This window comes from Drosophila teissieri, chromosome 2R (assembly GCF_016746235.2).
Source record: "Drosophila teissieri strain GT53w chromosome 2R, Prin_Dtei_1.1, whole genome shotgun sequence".
NCBI lineage: Eukaryota > Metazoa > Arthropoda > Insecta > Diptera > Drosophilidae > Drosophila > Drosophila teissieri.
In genome coordinates, this window is record NC_053030.1 from 14,992,937 (window position 1) to 15,015,099 (window position 22,163).

At 42.1% G+C, this 22,163-nt stretch overlaps 1 protein-coding gene across 2 annotated transcripts in view; it reads right to left on the reverse strand.

Annotated features, from left to right (window-relative positions):
• LOC122615023 (putative polypeptide N-acetylgalactosaminyltransferase 9) overlaps positions 1-22,163 on the reverse strand; it is a 59,015-nt gene that overhangs the window by 32,428 nt on the left and 4,424 nt on the right. For both annotated transcript variants that reach the window (XM_043789857.1, XM_043789855.1), the window contains exons 2-3: positions 11,062-11,120; positions 471-1,238 (exon numbers count right to left, since the gene is read on the reverse strand). In XM_043789857.1, the coding sequence (XP_043645792.1) occupies positions 471-864 (394 nt within the window). In that variant the 5' untranslated portion in view covers positions 865-1,238; positions 11,062-11,120. The remainder of the gene's footprint in view (positions 1-470; positions 1,239-11,061; positions 11,121-22,163) is intronic.

Consider the following 22,163-nt stretch of genomic DNA (forward strand, 5'->3'; position numbering starts at 1 on the left):
AATTAGTTGCAAGCGATTGCGTGGAAATGAAGTGCAAAAAACTCAACTCGTGGATGCAAAACGGGGAGGAGGAGGGGTATGCTTTGGACGAGGAAAAATAGAATCTCTGGCGTCGATAACAAGACCGGAAAAATTCAGCTGAATAGTTTGGCGAGCAGCGGGGAAAGCGCAGGGATGTGAGTCGGAAATAAATGTGCAACTGATTTCAATATAAATGCTTATTGTTGAGCACAGAACAGAGGGATTCCGATATGCAAAGTGCAATGGGCACTAATGGTCCGAGAATGCTGGTTATCACGGGAATCTCTGGATACATATATTTTTGGAAAACGAGAATAGTTTCCTTTCTACTCCCAGGTGGATACTAAAAGTTTTAGTTTGCCAAATTCCTGAATGCGTTATATTACATAAACTATGCTCACAAATCTCATGCTATAAATCGATACGAGGGGCAATAAAACTCAACTCACCTTCTTGTGGCTTTTTCTTTGGCTGATCGGCCGCCTTCTTTCGCAGCCTTTCCGCCTCCAGGTCGGCCTTATGTTTTCCCACAGTGGGTGGGATGTCGGCCTCATCATGCGCCTGCTTCTGGCCCCCGCCGCCGATGACATTCCCATTGCTGCCAAAGTCCTCGCCGGCAGGCTCGTTCCTCAGCGCCAAGGCAATGGGATCACCCAGTCCTCCAGCTCCTCCGCCCACTCCGGGTGCACTGCCCGCCCCACTGGCACCAGCACCACCCTCCTGGGCGGCTCGGCGCCGGGTGTCGTCCGTGTAGACCAGAAAGGCAATGCAAAACCAAATGGCGAGGGCGAAGGCCACCAGCTTGACAATCGTCGTGGAACGTCGCCGCCAGATGAAGGCCATCTTTGGTTTCTGGATTTGCGGTCTCGACCGGTGCTGCTGATGGAGATGTTGTGGTTGATTGTAGCCCAGAAGGTGCTAATGGAAGCCGGTTCTGAATATCTCTCCTTTTTGAGCGATTTGAGCTTTCACTTTAGTTGAAGTACAAGTTGTGGGCCGACCACATTGCGTATACGCAACATTAATCAAAGCCTGGCAATGATTTATGATGCAGGATATGTTTCACTCGCCTCCAATCGTTTGTTATGGTTTCGGCCTCCTTCTGATATGCGTTGTCTTCTTGGAAGATTACGTCTATGATTTGTGGCAGTCTCTGCAGTTGATCGGTCTGAAGCTCCTGGATATGTGTAAGCGAATAACTTTCCTTGGAAAAAGGCCTGTGAACGAGAGATGCAAGAGTGTCCATCAGGTGATGATTCAATTTCAGTGCAGAGCGCAGCCCTCGAGGGCTGGTGAATGCAATTAATTTATATGACGTTAAGCTATTAAATTGAAACGCACATCGGGTAATTGAGTCATTAACGATAATATTGATTTTGGATTTCTGCTGATGATGCCGCATCTTTATCTCCTCGCCTTACGACGCCGCATCTGCTGCTGCATTTTGCAATTAAGCTCAAAGCTAGGAGCTGCCCTCAGTCTCAATCTCCGGCCTCATCGTAAACATAAAGCGACGGCCAACATGCAACTAATGTCAATATTATATAATTGCAGCAAAAACCGCATCAGAACTTTGTACAGATCCGCAGAGCTCGTTGGAGCCCCGTACCCCGTGCCCCGAACTCCGTGCCCCGTGCACCTGTCCTCTTGCCACTTGAGTGGCTGCCAGGTAAATGACATGGACACGCCACTTGAGCCCCAAGCCAACGAATCAGAACGGGACAGAGGTGGACCTACACAACAGTGGACTCCAGTCCATGCCCAAAACAGACCAGCATGGTCAGTATGCCCGGAAAATTGCACCTCAATTGGGCATTAATTGGGGCTGTTATTTGGGACAGTTATAAAAACTAAATATACCAGCTATTAAGGTGTGCTTTAAAACGAGTTCGATCAGCAAACGTTGGATGAACCAATGTTGAGCATAAATTCTCCCAGTGTACTGTGAAGTGTGGTGGGAAGTGAGGGGGTTAGGAGCTCAAGTGGTTGGCCCACAGAGAGTAGAGTTGCGTGTCAGGTTGGTGCAGTGCCTCCAGAGAAGGCAGAAGAGGCAGCGGCAGAAGCGTCATCATACGCGGCAAACAAGAACTTGTGGTTCTTTGGCCTGCTAACCGCAGTTGAATACCCTTCGATGCTAATCCAATTAGCATAGGCTGCTACGCCCGCGGAGTGGATTATGTGACTGGCGAATGGCAAAGGTTGCGTTTGATATTGTTTTCAATTGAATTAGTGCCAGGATTATATCACAGACCCAATGGTCAGCCATTCCAATCGAGCATTTGCAAGCACTTAACTACGTATTATATAAGCTACTTAATAAATGTAGAATTTCCGGTGCTCAAGCTAACAGTTTAAATATAAAAATGGGTAAATACAGGGTCACTGATTTGATAAGATTTATGTGGGAAATCCAGTCATAACTTATTCTAGACACATTTATCAGCTTGAAATATGTTTCCTAGAACGAAGTATGTAGCTCGTTGCAAAGACTTTTTGCAACGTGTAAGCCCAGTGGCAGAACTAATTTACCATAGCCTCGAGTGAGTGAGTCTATTAAGGAAAATGTGCATATAAGGAAAATGAAAACTAATAAACATTAGTCGGGGCCTTGATTGGCGCTCATTCGAGGCATCTTCTTGACCACCGCGACGGTGGCCCGAGACTGCAGTTCTGGCCCAAAGTAATCGCCTGCACATGCCACATGGCGAAAACGATGTGGATGCCACAGGGCCGGGCCAGGCAATCCAACTTGCAGCTTATCAATTAGAGGGCAGCATCAACCAGCGCTCCACGTTGGGTCTTCGCCCCAAAGGCAAACTAGTCATGGCAACTATGTGTGCATACAATAAATACAAGTTAATTACTTCGTGTGCCTTTTGTTATGGCTCGTTGGGGTCAAGTGCCAACCAGCCATCCACCCAGGCAGCCAGCAAACCCCCTGTGATTTTCCCCCCGCCATGTTGGCAATTTCCGTTGTATGCGCTTATAAATTGAAAACAAAAGAGAACTACTTCGGGACGAGGTGGGTTCACAGGGGTCGTAACCAGCATGTCATGTCCTCACTCAGCTGTAAAAACAGTAACACACACACACGCACACACAAACTCCGCCGGAGTTTGCCCTCGGAAAATAGAGCGATTAAAGTTGGCAGACAGGTCGCGGGGTGGGGGGAAACGTCAAAACCAAATGTTGACAATCTCAATTATTATTTTGGAAGCAGCCAAAAATACACGTCCACAACACGCTAATTATTGGCGTTTCGCGTCACATTCGTCAGTTTTCCCCATCTAAATTTAGTTTATCAGATGCAAGTCGTCGTCTGATTGAGTCACTCGAATGTCCTTATCGTTTAGCGAACCAGCTTCAAAATAAAATTCCCGACAGCCCATAATTGATGAGTTCTTTGATGGATGGCTGGCAGCAACTTGAAATTCCCCGCTTAAATGTTTGTTATAATTAAAACGCACTTCTGTCACTGCGGCATTCGTTTGGCTGCGGTGCACGCGGCGTATGCGTAATGTTCGGTTTGGGGTTTGGGATTTGGTCTTTCGGCGGTGGGACGTTGTTTGAAATGCAGTTATCTGGCCATAGATATCATAATATCTGCCATTTGGGGTGTGCGTTCTACTAAATGGGTATTTCATTTATTTCGATTGTCGTATTGGGGTTTCCATGGATAATGCACTATAATGGCTGCTATTTAATATGCCTACATTGGGTTCTCTTTCTGATAAATTCATATAAAATCAATTTGAGAAGGTTGCAAGGTTTAGTATTCCCTTTGTTGCTGTTTGCAACATATATATATGTATATATATCACTCAGGTATCAGTTTTCAGAGTGCAGAGGAAACGTAATAGTGAATGGCATTCGCTCAGCAATTACAAACTTATTTATGTGAGTTTCACTTGAAACTAATCGAAAATTAATGGTGGTGTGTTTTATCACCAATTAACCTATCAGGTATTTGCGGGTGTGGGTTTGACGAGTTGCCTCTCAGATTGTGCCCCAAAACGAAACAATTTCCGGCTTGATAGTGGATTGAAACTTTTATTATTCCTGCGATATGGGAACACCACCAAGGCAAAGACCACAAAAACTGCAGAAACAGAGCTGCAAAAGGCAAGGGAAGGAAGTACTCGTAGGCCTGATAAGTGTTCCTATTGTTAAAGTGACGGGCAGACTTCTTCCAAGTTGATGTTCCCTTGGGGCTTCTGGTATTTACCTGCAATTTCGCTTCGTGTTGCCTCTTATCGCACGGCTAATTGACTGATAAGCGAGTGGAACAATTTGTGCGCTCCCGATGAGTATGAGTCTAGTTAAGTTCAGCTCGGTTCCGCTGTCCAGATAAGATACAATTAAATTCAATAGGCTGGTGGCTGGTGGCTCAGTACGGTAGGGAATGGGAAAAGAAAGAGCATAAGTGGTTACCTCGCAAATTGCTTTTAGTTCGGTGCGCCTTATCTATGCTCTGCATTAATCAGAGCCTTCAGGAATAATTGCCGAGATAATTCGTCGAACACTTAACTGCAAATTAAAGGCGCGCCTGCGGAACAACCGCGTTTCGGTTCGGTATAAGAAACCTCAAATTACGCATAACAAAGTCCAAGAATTTTTCGCATTTCCTTCGAACAGATGGGAGCAGGAAAAACGGGTAAGAAAAGTTTATTGTCACGGTTTCAGCTTGCCTTTTTTTTCATTTTTTGTGTGCTGTTCTTCCAGCTACTTTTTGAATACTTTTGCCCGGCGATCATTTGTCATTTTTCTTATGCGGAAACTTTTCGTGGGTGGAGGAGGGAATTTTCCGGGCTGTGCATTTTCACGCTGGCTGCGGTTCACACAGTTTATAATCATTATTATTTATGCAGACTTAATCCACAGTTATTAAAACGCAGCCACAAGGAACTCCCACGTTCCCCTCTTCACCCGCGTTTAATATTCATTTGCATTCGCTGGCAAATGAAAACTTTGCAGTTTCTAATGAGTTCTTGGTTCCCGAGTGCATTGCAATGAAGTCGCTGTGTCTGAATGGGTCAGACTGTAGCTTGAACTTTGGGCCATAATTTTTGGGAATTATGTCCATTCGTAAGTCAAGTTCGAGGATACGGCTAAACGTGTTTGAGCATCAGAGGGGAAAAGAGCTGAGAACACACACCCATATACACACACCAAAAGTGGCTAAGCACAGAACAGAGCCAGAAAACTGGGAGATGGATGCCACTGCCACTGCCACTGCCATTTCCACTGCTGATGATGATGAGGTTGCCGCTGCCACTGCCGATGCCACTGCAGTTGCAGGCAGCTCCGCTTCGTGGAAAGAAAGTTGCCATGGAGAAAATTTAATCAAAATATTTGCACATCCGCCAGCAGCGCGAAGTTGCCAAGGCGACTAGAATTACCAGTCTAAGAAGCAGACCAGCATCTTGCCAGCCTCGCCAGGTTCCCCAAGTTCGCAGGCCAGGGGATTGGCTGGGGTTTGGCTGCCAGCAGACAGACAGATGGAGAGACCGACAGGTCTTCTTTCCGAGCAGGTACAGTGAGAATCAGAATCGCAGGCAGGCAGCAGCCAGCCACACCGCACAAATTGAAATCTCAACGGATGGTAATTGAATTCGACTTGGTCTGTGCTTCTGCAGCGGCGGGACCAGCTCGGTTCTTTGCCAGAAAATATCAGCATTAAATGCAATAAGGCTGATTAGCCTGCGGCGGCACTATCGCAGATATCTGGGAATATTTGGAAAATTGAATTTAATCTAGAAAACTTTCTAACTAGATAAGTGAATAGAATGGTGGCTAGTGCTCGCAATTAGTCGTTTCAAGGCTTGGAATTCAATAGAGTAGGTAAAGTGAACTAACTGAGACCATCATGTATATATTGAACAAACAAAAAAAAAATACAAAAATAAAATCGTAAATATGTCTTTTCATTTTTAAAAACATTAACTTAAACTTTCCAACTATAATGTTATATAAGGCACAAGATTGAGTTAAAAACATTAGCTTATAATTTGACACTATATACTATGTATTTTCCCAGCCTTCAGAGCGGAGCTTCACTGTATTTGGCAGAACTCCTTTTGGGCATTTGGTTCATGTCACGGAAACCAGTCAAACCTCATTTGCGATGGCAAATGCAACCGGCGCGCGACTTTGTCTTCATCTTCAGCTTTTCCCGTGAGCGGTGCATCACGAAGCGCTTTATATATTATTTTTCTTCTTTTTTTTGTGAGGTTTGCAGGTTGAACGGCTGGCAGGCAGGCAGCATCTTTGGACTGGTTGTTGTCTTTGACAATTATTTACCGTTGGCGCTTAACTGTTAATTTGCGAGGCGGGCAGCCGCCAGGTAACCAGTTCGAATCGCTCCATCGAGGAGGACCTGTTCCAGCCACATCCTCACCTGCATCCTCACCAGTCCGGCAATTGGTAACATGCCACGCATTTTTCATGGCTCTTAATTTGACAAACGGGGGCACGAGGAATGCCTTTCCACACACATCTAGAAAATGTAATTAAATGTTTTTCCTCTAACATCTGTTTCTTTCCATCCATCTGTGTATCTGTGTGTGTGTGTGTTTTGGCTTTTTGCCGTTTTTGTGTGCACTTTGCATTGTTCGGAAATAAATTACAGGATGAGCGAGTGAGGGGGCTATTAAACTGCAATTAAATAATTGCCAGTCGACGAGATTCATGGAGTTGTCGTCTTTCTCTCTTGGGAATATCGAGTTTTGATTGCCAATTTGCATGGAAACTCATTAGAGATGTCATTACATTTTTGGAAAGTTTTACTGCCCAAAATTTCCTGGAGTTTCTGAAAGTTGAACAAACTTGCCCATCTGATACCATCACCATCAGCACCATCATCATTATTGGAGGCCCATAAACCATAAACCAGAAATCAAATCAAATTATTTATTTTCCCATTTCTGGTCCGGCAGACTTGATTTGATAATCTATGACAACTGGCCACAAATCGCTGCCTTTGTTGCCAGCAAACTTGTCAAAAAGTCGGGCTAGATTTTTGCCTAATTCATTCGACAAACTCTCCGAAAGAAACTTGACAAACTTGTTAGCCCAGCCCAAAAAAAAAAAAAAGAAACTACGGCGAGAAATGCGAGAAGAATTCAAATAGAACGTAATCAGAATTCCCCAGATTCAGTTTTGGTTTTCGGTCCAGTCGAAAAGTTCTCTGCTCTGATTCCAATTCGGTTATTTTTCTTTTGGCCGTTTCGGCTGACCTTGCACTTGCACAGGCCGAAAAAACAAGGTCAACATTCCACTGTCTAATGCCTTGCCAAAAACAAGCAGAAACCACGAAACTAATTTGGGGGTCAAGCAAGTTGGCCAGAAAGTAAATGGCTGCAACGGCGCAGAAAATCGCCAGGGCGAAAGAGAAAAGGCCAATTTGAAGGGAAAATTCGATTCAAATAAAACTTGAAATGGGCCGCAAGGAAATCAATTGTTCATTTGCATATGCATGCATTTTCCACCTGCAACCTGCAGTGTAGCAAAAGTGTGCGGCGATTTCCCTCTGTTTTATTGCACGACCCCAATATTTATTTGTTTGCCCCTTTTTTGCCAGTTTCAGTTTGAAGTCAAAGCCATTTCGCCGGGCCCTCAATTCCGATTCCCCTGCCATGCCGAGCCATTTTTCCATTTTTCAACCTGACCAGTTGGCGGCATCTTCACGATTTTCACGGTTCTTTCCTTAAATTCGTTTCTTTTTTTTAGCCTTTTCGGCTTTTGTTTGAGTTTCGACTTTTGTTGGTTTTTCCGTGCACTTCAGAGCGGGAATTGCATTTTGCCGCTTTCAATACGCCTGGCTCTTGGCCATTTGGCCATAGAGTTTGCCAAATTGAATAAGAAACTAATTTCAAAGAAACTTAAATATTTATCAGCGCTAAAAGCGGGTAAACGACTGGCTACTACCTATTGCTGACTATTAAGTTGATTGAGCCATTTCCTCATTTCTGTAAAACTCGTCAATTGGAAAGTTTACTCATCTATTTATGATTTGAATCATTTGATTTATTTATTTATTTGTCAACTTCCAGTAAATTAAACTTCACCAAAAAAAAAGGTTGCTCTATGCAAATGAATTTGACCCTGATATTATTTAGCACCTCTATTTGGGGCAAAGCTCTTTTCCATTTAGCATATTTCCAGAGACACAGAGACGGACACCACAACTCTAATTCGTTAGCAAAACTCGACAATAACAAACCGTCGCTGTAACTGTTTGCCAAAACTACTGAAAAAGAACGAACCACACACAACAAGTTATCAGCGTTAATTTTGTTTGTTCAGGTTTTCCCAGAGCAAACAAAAAGCTAAAAACAAACCACCAACAACAGCGAAGGAGGGAAAAATTAATTTATTGCCTGCACTGCCTGGGACTATAAAAAAGGGCAGAAAACGGGTGGGAAAAGTGCGGCTCGTAAACAGATTTAGATTTAATCAAATGATAGCCCAAAGCTAGATTTGAGTTGTGAGCGGCTGCTGGATTTGGTAATGCACTCAATATATTTCAATGTGGCAGCTCGATTAAATATTCCACACCATCGCAGTTCCCAGTTTCCAGTTCCCTGTGCCCAGCAGATTGGCAGGCTTGTGGAATTTGTGGAAATTGTGGAAAAATGTTTTGTGAGCCGGGCAACCGAAACATGAGAAATGGCAACAGATTTGGGGACACACATCCGCCCCTCTGCCTCTGTTGGCCATACAAACTAACATCGTCAGATTTTGATATAGATTTTTTTTGGGGTCACCAAACGGACAGCAGACATTTTATTTCTTCTATGTTTTTTGGGCCGCCCTTTTTTCGAGGCAGATAATTCGGTTGCGTTGTGGCGGAAAATGAACGGCCGAGGGCTAGAAAAATCGAAAACGTTACGCCTGAAAATTGCCTGTCAAATGACAAAAATGGTTTCATTTTCCGAATTTGGGCTCCAACGCCTTTGTCATCCCCCCAACCCTGCTTATACTCCCCTCATCCAACACCTAGTGGTCATTTCTCCATGTCCACGACCATTACATGCTGCTATTATATATATTTCTTGTCCCTTTTTCGACTGCTCATTTCGGCCGGCATCAGATTAGGGCCCACATTTTGTGGCCAAGATGGGGTGCAGAAAGTAGAAAATACTGGGAAGGATAAAACTTGTGGAGCTAGATGAAATTGAAAATAATATTCGTTGGAATTTTTCGCCGAGGTTTGCCATGTTCAACAATTTGCTACGAGCAAAAGTTTTTATACTTTTGGCAAAAGGTCGTATGGAGGGGAAATGGAGATGAGTCAAATTAGATCATAAATGATATTGCATACAAAAGTTTATGGAAATTGACTGGACTTTGAACCTGTCAAGAAGTTTGCTTGTTTTGGGAAAAGTTGTGGCCCGAACTTTTGAGCTTAGCTTCTCAAAAATAAATACCTCTTATAAAGGCCATATGAAAAGTTTCCAACTCTTTGAGATTGATACATAAAAATAACAATAATTCATTCAAAATTGCCCAAAGCATTTAACAAGCTAGCAAGGTCACACTGTGCTTTTAGTGTGGCCTACTGATTATAATAAGCTAGCTACACGCGCCCAACAAATTTAATTCTTTATAAAGCATAATCTTTCCCATTTATTAGTTGCCTCTGACTAATTCCAGCAGCTGTAGCTAACATCACAGTTCCTCATTAAATGCGTTTGCACCTCAGCCCTTTTAATTCGGTTCGTTAAGGTAAAATCAATTTGAAATCCTCTGGGAGCTAAGCTCCCTGCTCCGGACCGAAACTCAGAAACTCAGAACCCTTTGGTCTTCCCTGCCACTATCTGGTATCTGGTGGATTACACTGCTGGTACGTTGGACGAACGGCAATTACAAACTGCTTAAAAGCAAATAAATCCCTGCCAGGCAATTGCATCGACGATGGCCAAAGGATAACGAGAATTTGTGGGGCGAGTGTGGCCGCCACATAAATATATATAAACATTTGCCGCTCCATTTAATGAGGCTGCAAGGAAAACATTTCAGCTGCCTGCAAGCTCGTTATCGGCGGACAACGTGTATCTGGTTTTGTATCTGTTTCTGTATCTGTATCTGGGCGACATAAAACTGTCAAAAAGTCGCCTATATAAATCGCTAAACTAAATGCCTTTCATAGTTTAATGCCACCTCGAGGGATTTGCAGGAGGGCATGGATGGATCTATGGAGGAGCAGACAACGTGTCTCTATCCAAGTCCACCATCCACGCCTCGATGTCATTAAAACCGAATGAATTATGCAGTAGCCCAAGTGAACTACTTGCAGTCCGGCCCTTAAAAAACAGAACAGAAAAGTGCACAGAGGCGAAATGCAATGTCACTATTTCTTTAAGCTTTTTGAATGCCGAAATATATTTTCAAAGTAATATAATTTTAAATATCCCCATATCGAGGTTTCTCTATTTCAAATTGAGCTCATTCACATTCATATGAAAATAAGCACCAAGCTTCGACATTTTCATAAGTATGAAAGAAACACCTGTGCTTTTGTCTCTGTGTAGCTAACTTCAAAGCGTTGAAAGGACAAAATGCGAGGAGAGAAGAGGCCCATTGAAGCAGTTGACCAGTTCTTGTCGCGACTGCAGTTGTTTGTTGTTTTAATTAACTAATTAAGATTTTTCTATGTCGCGCCTAGGTAGACGAGGCAGCCGTCCAAGTGCCTCCGGAATGCCAGCATTATTTGTTGCAGGAGAGTTGCTAAGGACCCAATTAACCTTTTATGGCCATTTGGCACAATAACGAGGCCAAGAGCGAGAGCCAGCTCCGACAGCCGTGCGCACACACCAAAAAAAAAAAGTTAAGAAAAATAAATACATATAAACGGCTGCGACAGACACACAATCGAGACAATGAAACCTGGCCTCCTCCTGGCCAGTTAGTTGGCCGTAAGTAGCCGGCCATGTTCAGTGAAATTGTTAGCCATATTTGGCGCACAAAACAATGGCTATCATAAATTCCGACTACAAATTGACATTGAAAATTTGTTTGTTTTCCCTCCAGTTTGCTCACCTTTGCATGAGTTTCCTTCTCCGCTGCCTGATACTTTTCTGGGAGCGTGACCACAAGAGCTGCAATTACAGAGAAATATGCACACGGAATATATTAGATGGAGCTTCGATTCATTTTCCATTATCAAACTGATAGCGGAGTGCTTGTAGCTCTAGATCACTAGGCACTTAATTATTTGTGTAAGGCTATGAATTTATGGCACTGAGTCCATATGTTTGTGGGGGCAGTATTCATTTCCGTTTTGGCCACGCACGTGGTGAGTTTCCCATAGTAAAGGGTTTTATTATTGTTCGGGTAGTGCGTTAAATATGAAATTAATATTCAGAATTTATGGGCTTAGAAATGGTAAGCGCTTGTTCAGGAAACAGCCATTAAGAGTGATATTTATGGCGTGTTATTAACGTAATTAAAATACAGTTTTTTCGGTAATTGTTGAAAAAACCTTTTTACTTAACCTAAATTGCCTTTAAAAAGAAAAGAATTTACCTACTATGAGTTTTCATAGCTTATAAAGTCTCGCATGCAGATTGCCTGATCCCCATTTTTGCCAGCAAACATTCCTAAGCATTTTCCCAACATTTTCAGTTTGGGGTCACCGGCTAATCAATATGGTTTAGTGTCCCCCAACGGGCTTTCCGACATTTCTCTTCTCTTCACCACTTTACTTCACCTGGCTGCCGGCTTTCGGCTTTCTCTCTGGTTCAATTCAAACGCCCACATACTATTCTGCATTATCGCATATTTTTCCTGCTTTTTGCCATTTTGCCCTGTGTGCTCTGCCAAACCGGTTAGGTGTTGGCCGTTGTCTGTGCTGCCAGATATGCAGCAGCTACTTCAAGGCATACGAGGACAGACAACTTGGCCAAGAACCCCGATCCAATCGCATGACGTTGAGATATGAAGCTATGGTGCTACATGGTGTGGGCAGTAGACGTGGGGATGTGGATACGGTGACCAACTCACCCAGATAGATGGGCATGGCCAAAGTCCCATCTCGACGACACATCGGTGGGCTAATTGAAATGGCAAAACTAATTAGCGCTGCTTTGAGTGCGGACTGCAGCATTTCCCCTGGCTAAACATACAATGTTGCCCGAATGCCAGATAAGGGCGAAGCTGATGCAACTGGAAAACAAAACACAGAAGCGAGAACAAACTGCGGCTGTGGCGATCGACTTTAAGCTACTTACAGGCATCGACCACCCAAACTGTTGAAAACCTCGATGGCAGTTCATTAAGGTAAATGGTGGTTCATAAACTTTAAGCCGATTACAAGAACGATTCCCTTTTGCCGAAAGGTATTCCAACTCCACTTTGCTCTCTGGCTTTCCAAAATAAATGGCGTAAATTATTTGCTAATGATCGACGGACAAAGTGCTGGGATTACGTCATGGCGACCGCAGCTATCATCGTCGTCATCATCACCATCACCATCATCATCATCATCATCATCGGATATGGGAGTTAATTTTGTGCAATTGTCTTGAACCGTTTTGAGTGGTCAATGCTATATCCCGCATAATCATCGATGAGCGAAGGTCGTGTGGCCATAACTAAACACGCGATGCTTCTTTTTTTTTGTTGTGTATTAACTAAAGTCGGCGGAGTGGATTTGCTTAGCTGGAAAACCAGTTATCACCGTGTCTCGTCATCGTCGCAACTACAAACGGAGGTCTCTTATTGGGAAATATTCAAAGGTTTCGATAAAGTCGGGCTACGCAAATGTGGCCCTTCTACACGTCATTTAATTACAATACAATAAAAATTGCAGGCCTGCCCGGCAATAAGAGGCCGAAAAAGATACACACGCCAGCCAATAATTCTTCGCCAGTTGTTTTTGCCTCATAAAAATCCGAGTTATTTGCGGAACTACCATGGCGACATGGCCAGGAATGCCCTTTACCCCACTTCACCCGACTTCCAAGGGACAAGAGACAAGGGACATGGGACTCCAGTGTTGTTGTCGTGTCAGCAGCATCCGGGGAATGCAAACTGCAGGTTTGGCGAGGAGATGCAGTCCAGAAATTGCAGAATCATGCAATTTGTGGGCACTTCGAATGCAATCAACAAAACTGTTTGATTTATGATCATTTGCAGTTTGCACTAATTTTTCAAATCACAAAAGGCACCACCAGCAACAACAAGAGCCCACAAAACCTGACTCGACACAAAAATTAATCATAGCACTGCGAAAGGATGGATGCAGGCCAAGAGGCAGCAGGCAGCAGGCATGAAGGATGAGGCCCAAGGAATCATTACAATCAATAACGAAAATCGATTTGGGCCTTCAAAGGGTTTCAGTAGCTGTCCGTTTCCGAATAGAAATGACCTCGTGACACGATGGTGAAATGGTACAAAATGTAGTATTCCTAACTTTGAAGCTGTTCTACTAGTTGTGATGCCCTAGAAACATATTCATTATGTTATGTTAGTCAAGCTTATATTGAAAGCTAGTTACCTAATATAACCATCTTTTAAGCATTTAAAAATCGTCATGCTTTAAAAAGTATTTCCTGAAACTACGCAGCATTTATGCTGGAATAAAACAATGAGTAAATGTTATGCGAACTATTTAAGAAGTTAAAATAAACTTTTTTTCGAATCGTGTCCCGTGGGCACCTCTCAAGTCTCCATAGAAAGAGGCGGAGACGTCCGGGCCAGTTCTTAAGAGATGTAATTATGCGCAGACTTCCTTTAGAATCCCGGGGACCAGCCTCCTTTGGGGAGGAACCGCGGACCGGCCCCTTCTGAGAGCCCCATTTTTGCATTGTGATAAACGAGCACTCCCTTTGTCTAGACTTTGGAGCGATCGCTCCTTACAACATCTTCATTATGAATTATGCGCTCAGCAGTTTTCCAGCAACGCTGCTCCATTCTCCGTTCCCATGGGACATAACTTTTGTTTTATCACTCCAAACGACGACGAGGACTTATCTTTGGCCTCTCGAGTGCTTAAACTTTTGCCAACATGTTGCAACTAATTACACAAAGTGACACGTGTACGTTGTAATTTTATTTGTTACATTTCGAAATTAGCATGAATTTGCTAATTAGCTGCGATTGTAAAAGTTGCAGGCGAGGCGGCTGCGATTTTATAGTGACGCCAGCGATGGCCTCGTAGAGTTGTGTTACTGCACTTTCCTGTATCTGCGAGTGTGGGTAGTATCTGAATCTACAAGTTTGTCGTTGCTACCCACAGCCACAGATAGTTTACAGTTTCAATCGAAATATGCAACTTGTAACGCACATTGTGCCGGCAAGAGAACTCACAACTCTATTAGTCATATGCAGATAATTTCGGGGTGAATTCATACTCAAAGCTATAAATCTAAAAAGTTCACACATTGTAGACAGTTATTTAAATTTAGAACCCAATTTCAATGCTGATTTCAGTTGAATTTTAGTTTCTTACAAGTTACTATCAGATAGAAGAGTTCTTAGAAGACTATCGAAAAATTGAACTCGACTTTATTTCAAATTGCTTAATCTGTTGGGCAGATAACTAAAAAGCAGATATATCACTATTCTAGAAAAAAAAAGCAACCACTTGGAACTCTTTGGAACCTTTGGATATGCAAAATGAAAATTAATTGAACGGACAAACGCGCAGCTTAACTTGGTTGGATTATCAATATACGAAATATATTTGTTGAGCCTTCTCTATTTATTTGACGGGATCCTTATCAAAACCCTCTTATCAATTCAAAAGAAATCAAAATAGAAAATAATACTGACATCATATCGAACGCCAAGCAAGTTTATAGTTCTACAATAAAAGCTCGACAGTAATTCACCCTATTGATACCGAAATCGAAGAAAAGTCAGATTAATGGGCCACGTGTATATTTAAGCAAATATTGAGATATAAATACCGAACGAAACGAAACACAAGCTTGTAAATTCATTGCACTCGATGCGGCAATTATTTGCATACATTCATTACGGATAACAAAACAGAATATTTGCACCTTGCCGCAATTCTTTGTTTAGCTCTCCACCCCCCTTCCCCAGTGACCATTCATTTTACATTTTCCATTCATTATACACACATATGTACATATGTGTACTTTGTTAACAAATATTTGACCATTCGTTGCCAAAAATGTTTACATTTTACGTATTTATATACGTGCAACTGCTGTGCACAGGGCATTTTTTCTTTTTCTGTTTCTGTTTCAGTTTTTGTTGGTTGGTTCAGTTGTTGTTTTTGGTTGGATTTATGCACATCAAAAGTTTGAAAAAATTATTTTACAAATTTATTTTGATATTCGGCTTGTGCAACACATCAGAAAAAAAGATGAAGCCAAGAGAAAAAAAACATGCACTAAATGCAAGAGAATGGCCATAAAAATGGGAAAACAAGCAGTGCCCTAAATAAAATATAATAAACATTTATCGCATTTATTCATTGATGATATCAATACTGCAAAAACTAAATATGCCTGCAAAAACAAATGCGAAACTGCCCCGCGGGGGAACCAATGACAGTGAAAGTGATCCAACGGATAGACACACGATGACGATGGAGGCAGATGATGATGATGATGGCAAAAAATATCTGAATGAACCTACTCGTAAGCCTGAGCTACCGGCATTGATGGAGCGGGCATTAAGTTTACATAACTTCAAGCAAAACAAAAAATTAGCCAGAGTTCAAAGGAAAATATGAGAGATATGTAATCACGACTTATGAAAGGTGGAACGGGAAATGTTCCGTGAATTTTGATCAATGTTATGTAAAGGAAGGCATTGCAAGAATTATCCAACATCGCTTATATAGTCGTACAAATGTAAAAGTCGCACTTTTCACACTCAACTTTTCACCGGAGCGAGTATGAATAAGTAAAATAATAATGCTAACAAGGTAAGGAACCAGCTTCCATGCAAATTGCTTAATTACACTTGGAATAAAGTATTAAGTATGCACTCATAATGATTCAATTTCAATTCATTTGCAGCTCCAGTTGGTTAAACCCTAATTGCAGCCGCACGAGATATTCCACCCACCGCGATGTTGTTTACTTTACTTTTTCTACAAACTTTCTTTGTTTATAAACAAAAAGGAAAACAACAAATACAATTAGAGTGCTCGACATGTTGGCAGATACAACGAAAAAATACAAAAACAAAGAAAAATCAGGTGTCTTTGGCCACTGGAAATGGGAATACAAATAACAAAAAACAGAAAAAAGAAAGAAAGAGTCGGCAGCGGAGAGAGTGAAAGAGAGGGCGCGAGACCGGCATAAGTAAATAGCTGTAAAGATCCCCAAAAGGCAATCAGACGGTTGTTCACCTGGCCTTTTCGGTCGGTGGTCACCTCAACACCTTTTGGACCGTGCCCAGTTTTCGCTTTATTCGGCAGTTATGCTTTTCATTCTGGTGCTTCTGTTCTTTTTATTTATTTTTGTTGTATTATTTATATCGCATACTGTATACACCGTATACAGTGTACACCTTTTGGTTAATTTTCGACGTGCCTGGAATGCCAGTTTATGACTCGCAGGCGTTCATGTCAAATTGACTGCCTTTTGCTGGGAGCTTTTCAAATTATACTTTTATCTGCGTATGTCTGTAACACATTTTTGCCGGGTGTTGATTACCAGGCGACCCACATAACCACTGACAACGCGGCTCCATCTAATTAGGCTTGCAACACACACTCCAGCCAGGTGAAAAAGAAGTAAATACAAGTGGAGAAAAACCCGACAAGATCCGATGAAGCAGCCGCCTAATTACAGCTCAATCAGCTTCAGATTCAGCTGTTCAGATGCTGAATGTTGGTAGTTGGTTGTTGGTAGTTGGTAGTTGGATGTTGCGGCTGCTGCAGGGCTCGGAAAATTGGCCCATGGCGAACCATCCGTTCGGTTACATAACTTCCAGCTTAATGACTTCACTAAACTCGGAGAGCGGAGATTGTGGGCCCCGTTGGCGTGCTTTAAATATTTTGCGGCACCTGAATGCATTTCACAAATTTTCTGTTTACTGTCTTCTGTTGCAACAGAAAGCCGTGATAAATTGCAGTCGGTGGAGAGTGCAGCCTGTTTCTTATTCAGGCTCAAGCCACTGCTGCTCTTTGATCACACTGACATTTTATGGTTAGGCTGACTCATGAACTGCACCTTCGCATAGGCCCGGCTTTAACCATTAGCATTTCAGGCCCAAAGGCTAAACGCAGGCACAGCGAACAATTTCCAGTCCCAAGTTTAAAATATTTAACTAAAACACTGAATACACCTTAATTGGTCTGAAGTAAATAGATATAGATATCGATTTATATACATTTGTAGGCCGACTTTTCGCGGTACACAGCTGATGAAAAATGGGAGAAGCTATAGCTGTCATCATCTCCAGCATTTGCATTTGAAAGTGTCGATTTGCAATGAACAGAGGCAACAGAAGTGGAAAGATTGTGCTCCACAGAAGGTGCGGGGTGTATTTCTGCAGATGGGGGACCACAAGCCCCAACCAAGCGAAACATCATCACCGATTGTACTGCTGTTGCCGCGGCCGTTTTGTATTAATGATGATGCAACATTTGCCACAAATGTAAAAAGTTAGGAGCAGAAAAGATACCCCAAGCTCCAATGGCTGTGTAAAGTTTATTGCCCGAAGGCCAAAAGCGCGTTTGGCTCTCTAGTGGTTACCATTTTATTTTTTCATTTTGGCCAAAGTTGTAAACTGAAACCTTTTTTTCGCTTGATGGCTGACGAGGATCGGGTTGTGAGGAGTTGGGTACATCTTTTAAGCACCGCAGGGTGTAACTTTTAGGTATTTAGCTATAGACATAAAAACAATTAACATTGGTATTCACTAAAAATCGAATTACCACTTTAATTGATTTGCAAAAAGCCAATTTGTTTGGCCTATTTTGAGCTCGCGAAATGAAACATAAATAGCTGAAGTTCGTTCTTAGCAAACTAATTACAAACATTTTCACAACCTCAAGCTTACCTAAACATTTTTCACAGACGTATTGATTGACGAACTAAACTGAACATTTTCTTAAGATTTCTTTATACAAAATTTGTAGTACTTTGTTTAGTATTCGATAGCAACCACGTATACATTCGTTTTAGTTATTCTTGAAAGGGCACTCTGACTTCGTTTTCGAATTGGCCGACATTGGCACCTTCCTGGTTAAATGCCACTGATATGCCTGTCTCTCTGCGCTCGAGGTGACTTCAGCTCACCTGAGGCATTTGCATTGGCATTTGCGGCAATGTGCGGCTCAGGTGAGCTCGAGAGCTTGACAACTTCTGGTGATTCTGCTGTGTTGCTGCGGTTACGGTTTAATGAACATCCATGTCTTCTAATGCCGAAACAGAGGAACAGAAACTGTGAACAAGAGCCGGCAGAACACTCTGTGGCATTGCAACAAAAAGCCACCAGTAGTTTACAAACTTATGTATATAAGACAAAGCACTGCAAGGCTTTGCACTGTAAACTTAACAAAACCCGTCGCTGTTGGAGGCAAAATCAACGAATTGCAACAGGTTTCTCTCGATTGGCCTTTCGGTGTCGGCGGCGGTGGTGGTGGTTTATTAAATCTTCTGCTGCCCATTGTATTTGTATTTTATATTTTATCCATACATTTATTTTTCATTTATCTGCCGCCACTTCTGACAGCCGTGATTTGTTGCCGAAGGTTAGTTCAAGTCATTAGAGCTGCCTTTGCTGCTTCTGTTGCCGCAAGTTGAAGATGTTTTTGCCTTTTGGTCTTTGTGATATAGGCAGTTAAATGCTTCGAACGTCTATTGTTTATTCAATTAAAATAGTTGGATCTTATCTGAGCCAATGAATAAAAGATGATTCGTTTCGACATATAAACAAAAATAAACCAATAGACCGATGCTGTTTGATATTAACGAATTTAAAGAATTTGGCATTTCCACATGTTAATTTGTGTGCGATTGATTTTGAGGAATTGAAAATATTTGATTGCTAATTCAGTATTTGATTATTTATGAGCAATTTAAAGATCCACACAAGTCTATTTCAAAACAAAGATTATTAAATGATTTATTTAGTTTCAATGTTTATAAAGTTTATTCAGTTTATTCTCAGCAAAATGGTCTAGCCCAATGGCCCAGGGCGGCACAAACTAATTCGCATTCAAAACTCTTCTTTCGCACAAACGTATTTATAGTGATTTCCCCCATTCATTTCCCCTATCTGCCATTTCAGGCATTTGTGCCATTTCAGGCACTTCAGCAAATGACGGCAATTAAAACTTAGATGCCCGACTGTTAGTGTCGCTTAGTGGCCATCAGTGCTTTGGCTACATTTAATTATAACTTGAGCACTAATTGTGCGTTGTCCACAATTAAAAAAATATCTTTTGGCAAGTGGGTGGGGCGGCCAGTGCACAGATTTGTCACAGACGATGGGGCAAGTGGAGCAGAGTCTGTTGCTAATTGCCGACCGACCGACCGACCAGGTCCAAAACGAGACATCCTCCGGCCTATGCCAACTATGAAACTATACAAACAAAAATAAAAACAAAAAAAAAAAAAGGAGAAAAATAAAAAGAGTAAAAACAATGACAAGACAAATGTTGGGACAAGCAGCAACAACAAATCAACACGACTGCAACATGCGGCCTACAAGTTTTGTGGGCCTACAAAAGAAACTTTTTTATGCAGCTAATCCAATTCGAAAGCAATTTCTGGGATTGGACGAGGGGTTGGTAGATGGCGGCAAGGCGGCATGGTGGCATGGTGGGTTGTTGAGAACCCCCATTTACATGGCCTAAGACCATGTCTGGGATCTGCCCACTTAGCCCGGCAGACGGCGGAGCCAACTTAGAAGACGAGTTCATTGAATTCTTCTCGCTGGGTATTCGCCAAACTCGTAAATTTCCGACATACAAGAAAAAATGAGAGGAAAAAAGAAGCCAAATCCCAAACCAAACAGGTTCTCCTGCATCCACCAAAAACAAAGATATGCACAGCGAAAAATGTGGCAAGACGATTGTAAAAGGCGCTGATTTTAATGATAGAAACATATTTATGGCATACATAACACTTATTAAAACTTTAAACCATTTTATGTTATATACAATAGTATACACCTCGCACTGCTCAATTGTAAACAGATATGAGTAAAACCTATATAAGGGGAGCCACATTTTTGTCAGTGTACCCAAAGACCAGACTTTGGCTTACACATGTACGAGTGTGTGTAGTTTTTTTTGGGGCCTGCAGCATCTTTTGAGTGGAATGCGGCAGTCAACTGCCCTGAAAACTGAGACGACTCATCTTGGGTTTCGAATCTGGAGTCCGGGTCTGGGTCTGCGTCAGTGTTTTGGTTTTGGTTTTGGTTTTGGTCAGCTGCAAATGCATAAAAATCTGCGCCGCATTTCACTTTAGACTGCGGCTACTTCGATTAAGTAGCTGTCAGTATGTGTATCTTGTATCTCGTATCTCCTCTCCACTCCACTCGAGAGTTGGGTGAAAGCGTTCGCATCTTTTCACATTGCACTTTCGAGCCACTGGGGCGACCCACTTCCATTTCCATTCCATTACCAGTTAGAGCCTTATCGAAGTGTCAAACAGTTGACCAAACAAACTAATTGACCCAGAACAGGAATGGTAATCTAATACCAGAGCACAGCAGACGCAGCAGAAACGACGGCTAAAAGAACGCCTCAAAAAGATTGGTATCTCGATGGCATACAAAAAGGCAGAACAACTCAATTCGAGGGATAATCTTTGTGTATTCCCTTTGTGGGCACCAACAAAAGATGAGGGATTGCTGCCAGTCATTCCAGTGACCTTTCAGCCTCTCTAACCCAAAACATCAATCAATCAAAAATCTTAAACGCAAGAAAAAAGAGATTTTTTTAAAACGGAAATGAATCCACGCTTTGGACATTAACCGCAATTGCGCAGACAAACACGCAGAGTGCGATAGATACACATACATATATCTCGTGACGCACAAAAACGGGTTCATGTTTGGGGGTCCCGAGCTCCACTCTTTTGCCACCCACTCCCCACCCACTCCCACTCGAAATAGCACTCGCACTCGCAGTGCCCCACTTAATGACCTTGTAACTCAACTGTCAACTGTCAGCACACGCAGCAGCAGAATGGCAACAGCAAATCAATAGCCCGGCCACAATTTATAGTATCCATGGCCATAAATTGGCCAGCAGCCCGCTTATTGCCCGCCACATGTCACGGGCTTCGGGCCAACGGAAGGCAAGGAATTCTGGCCAAAATAGGCTGAAAAGCAGGCGAAATAGATTGGATTGTCTGTGAGGAATCAGCAGAAATCAGCAGAAACCGCACTGAGGCGCAGTGGGCACTCATTATCATATAAACAAAAGGGTTTCTCCATATACATACATACATATATATACATGCCAATCCAAATGTAAACTGTCGGCGAATTTATGTGTATGAAATTTTATGAATTTATGAAGAAAGCCTTCGCATGTGGGACTGACATAATGGTTAAACAATGTATTCATTTGGAGTATATGACCCAAGGATACCGCACTGGGAATACTCCTCAGCAACTTGTGAATACAAAATGAGGAGCGCAATATTTATGCGTTCAGTTCAACATATATTTAAGTGAAGATCTCGCCGTTTTAGGGATTTATTTATACAGCTTGTGTGGATTATACATACATATACGTATAATGGATGGCTTTAAATTATCCAAAATAAATATTGTGCGAGCAGGCATTTGTTAATCGCATTCTGCACACTAGAAATAAATATTTAATGAGTATATATATTTTTAAATTAGTTATGTATTTTAGTTAATAAGGTACTTAAATGTCGATACTAATTATGTGCAAAGTCTTTCGCTGTTTGCTGAGGAAGTTAAGGTGTGGTAAAAGGTCAACGAACTGGAAAGTCAACATAAATTATTTTATCTTCAAAAAATATTTTACTTTTAAAAGTAATTCCGTCACAAACGGAAATATGTACATATTACATATGTATATTATATGTATTCAATCCAAGAAACGGCTTATCACACTGTGGCATTTTTGTGCTGGCTTTGTTTACATTGTGCCAGTATTTAAGTTGAATTAGGCATATGCGAAGGCAGGCAGATTAGAGGAGACGACCAGCGAGGAGCCAAGT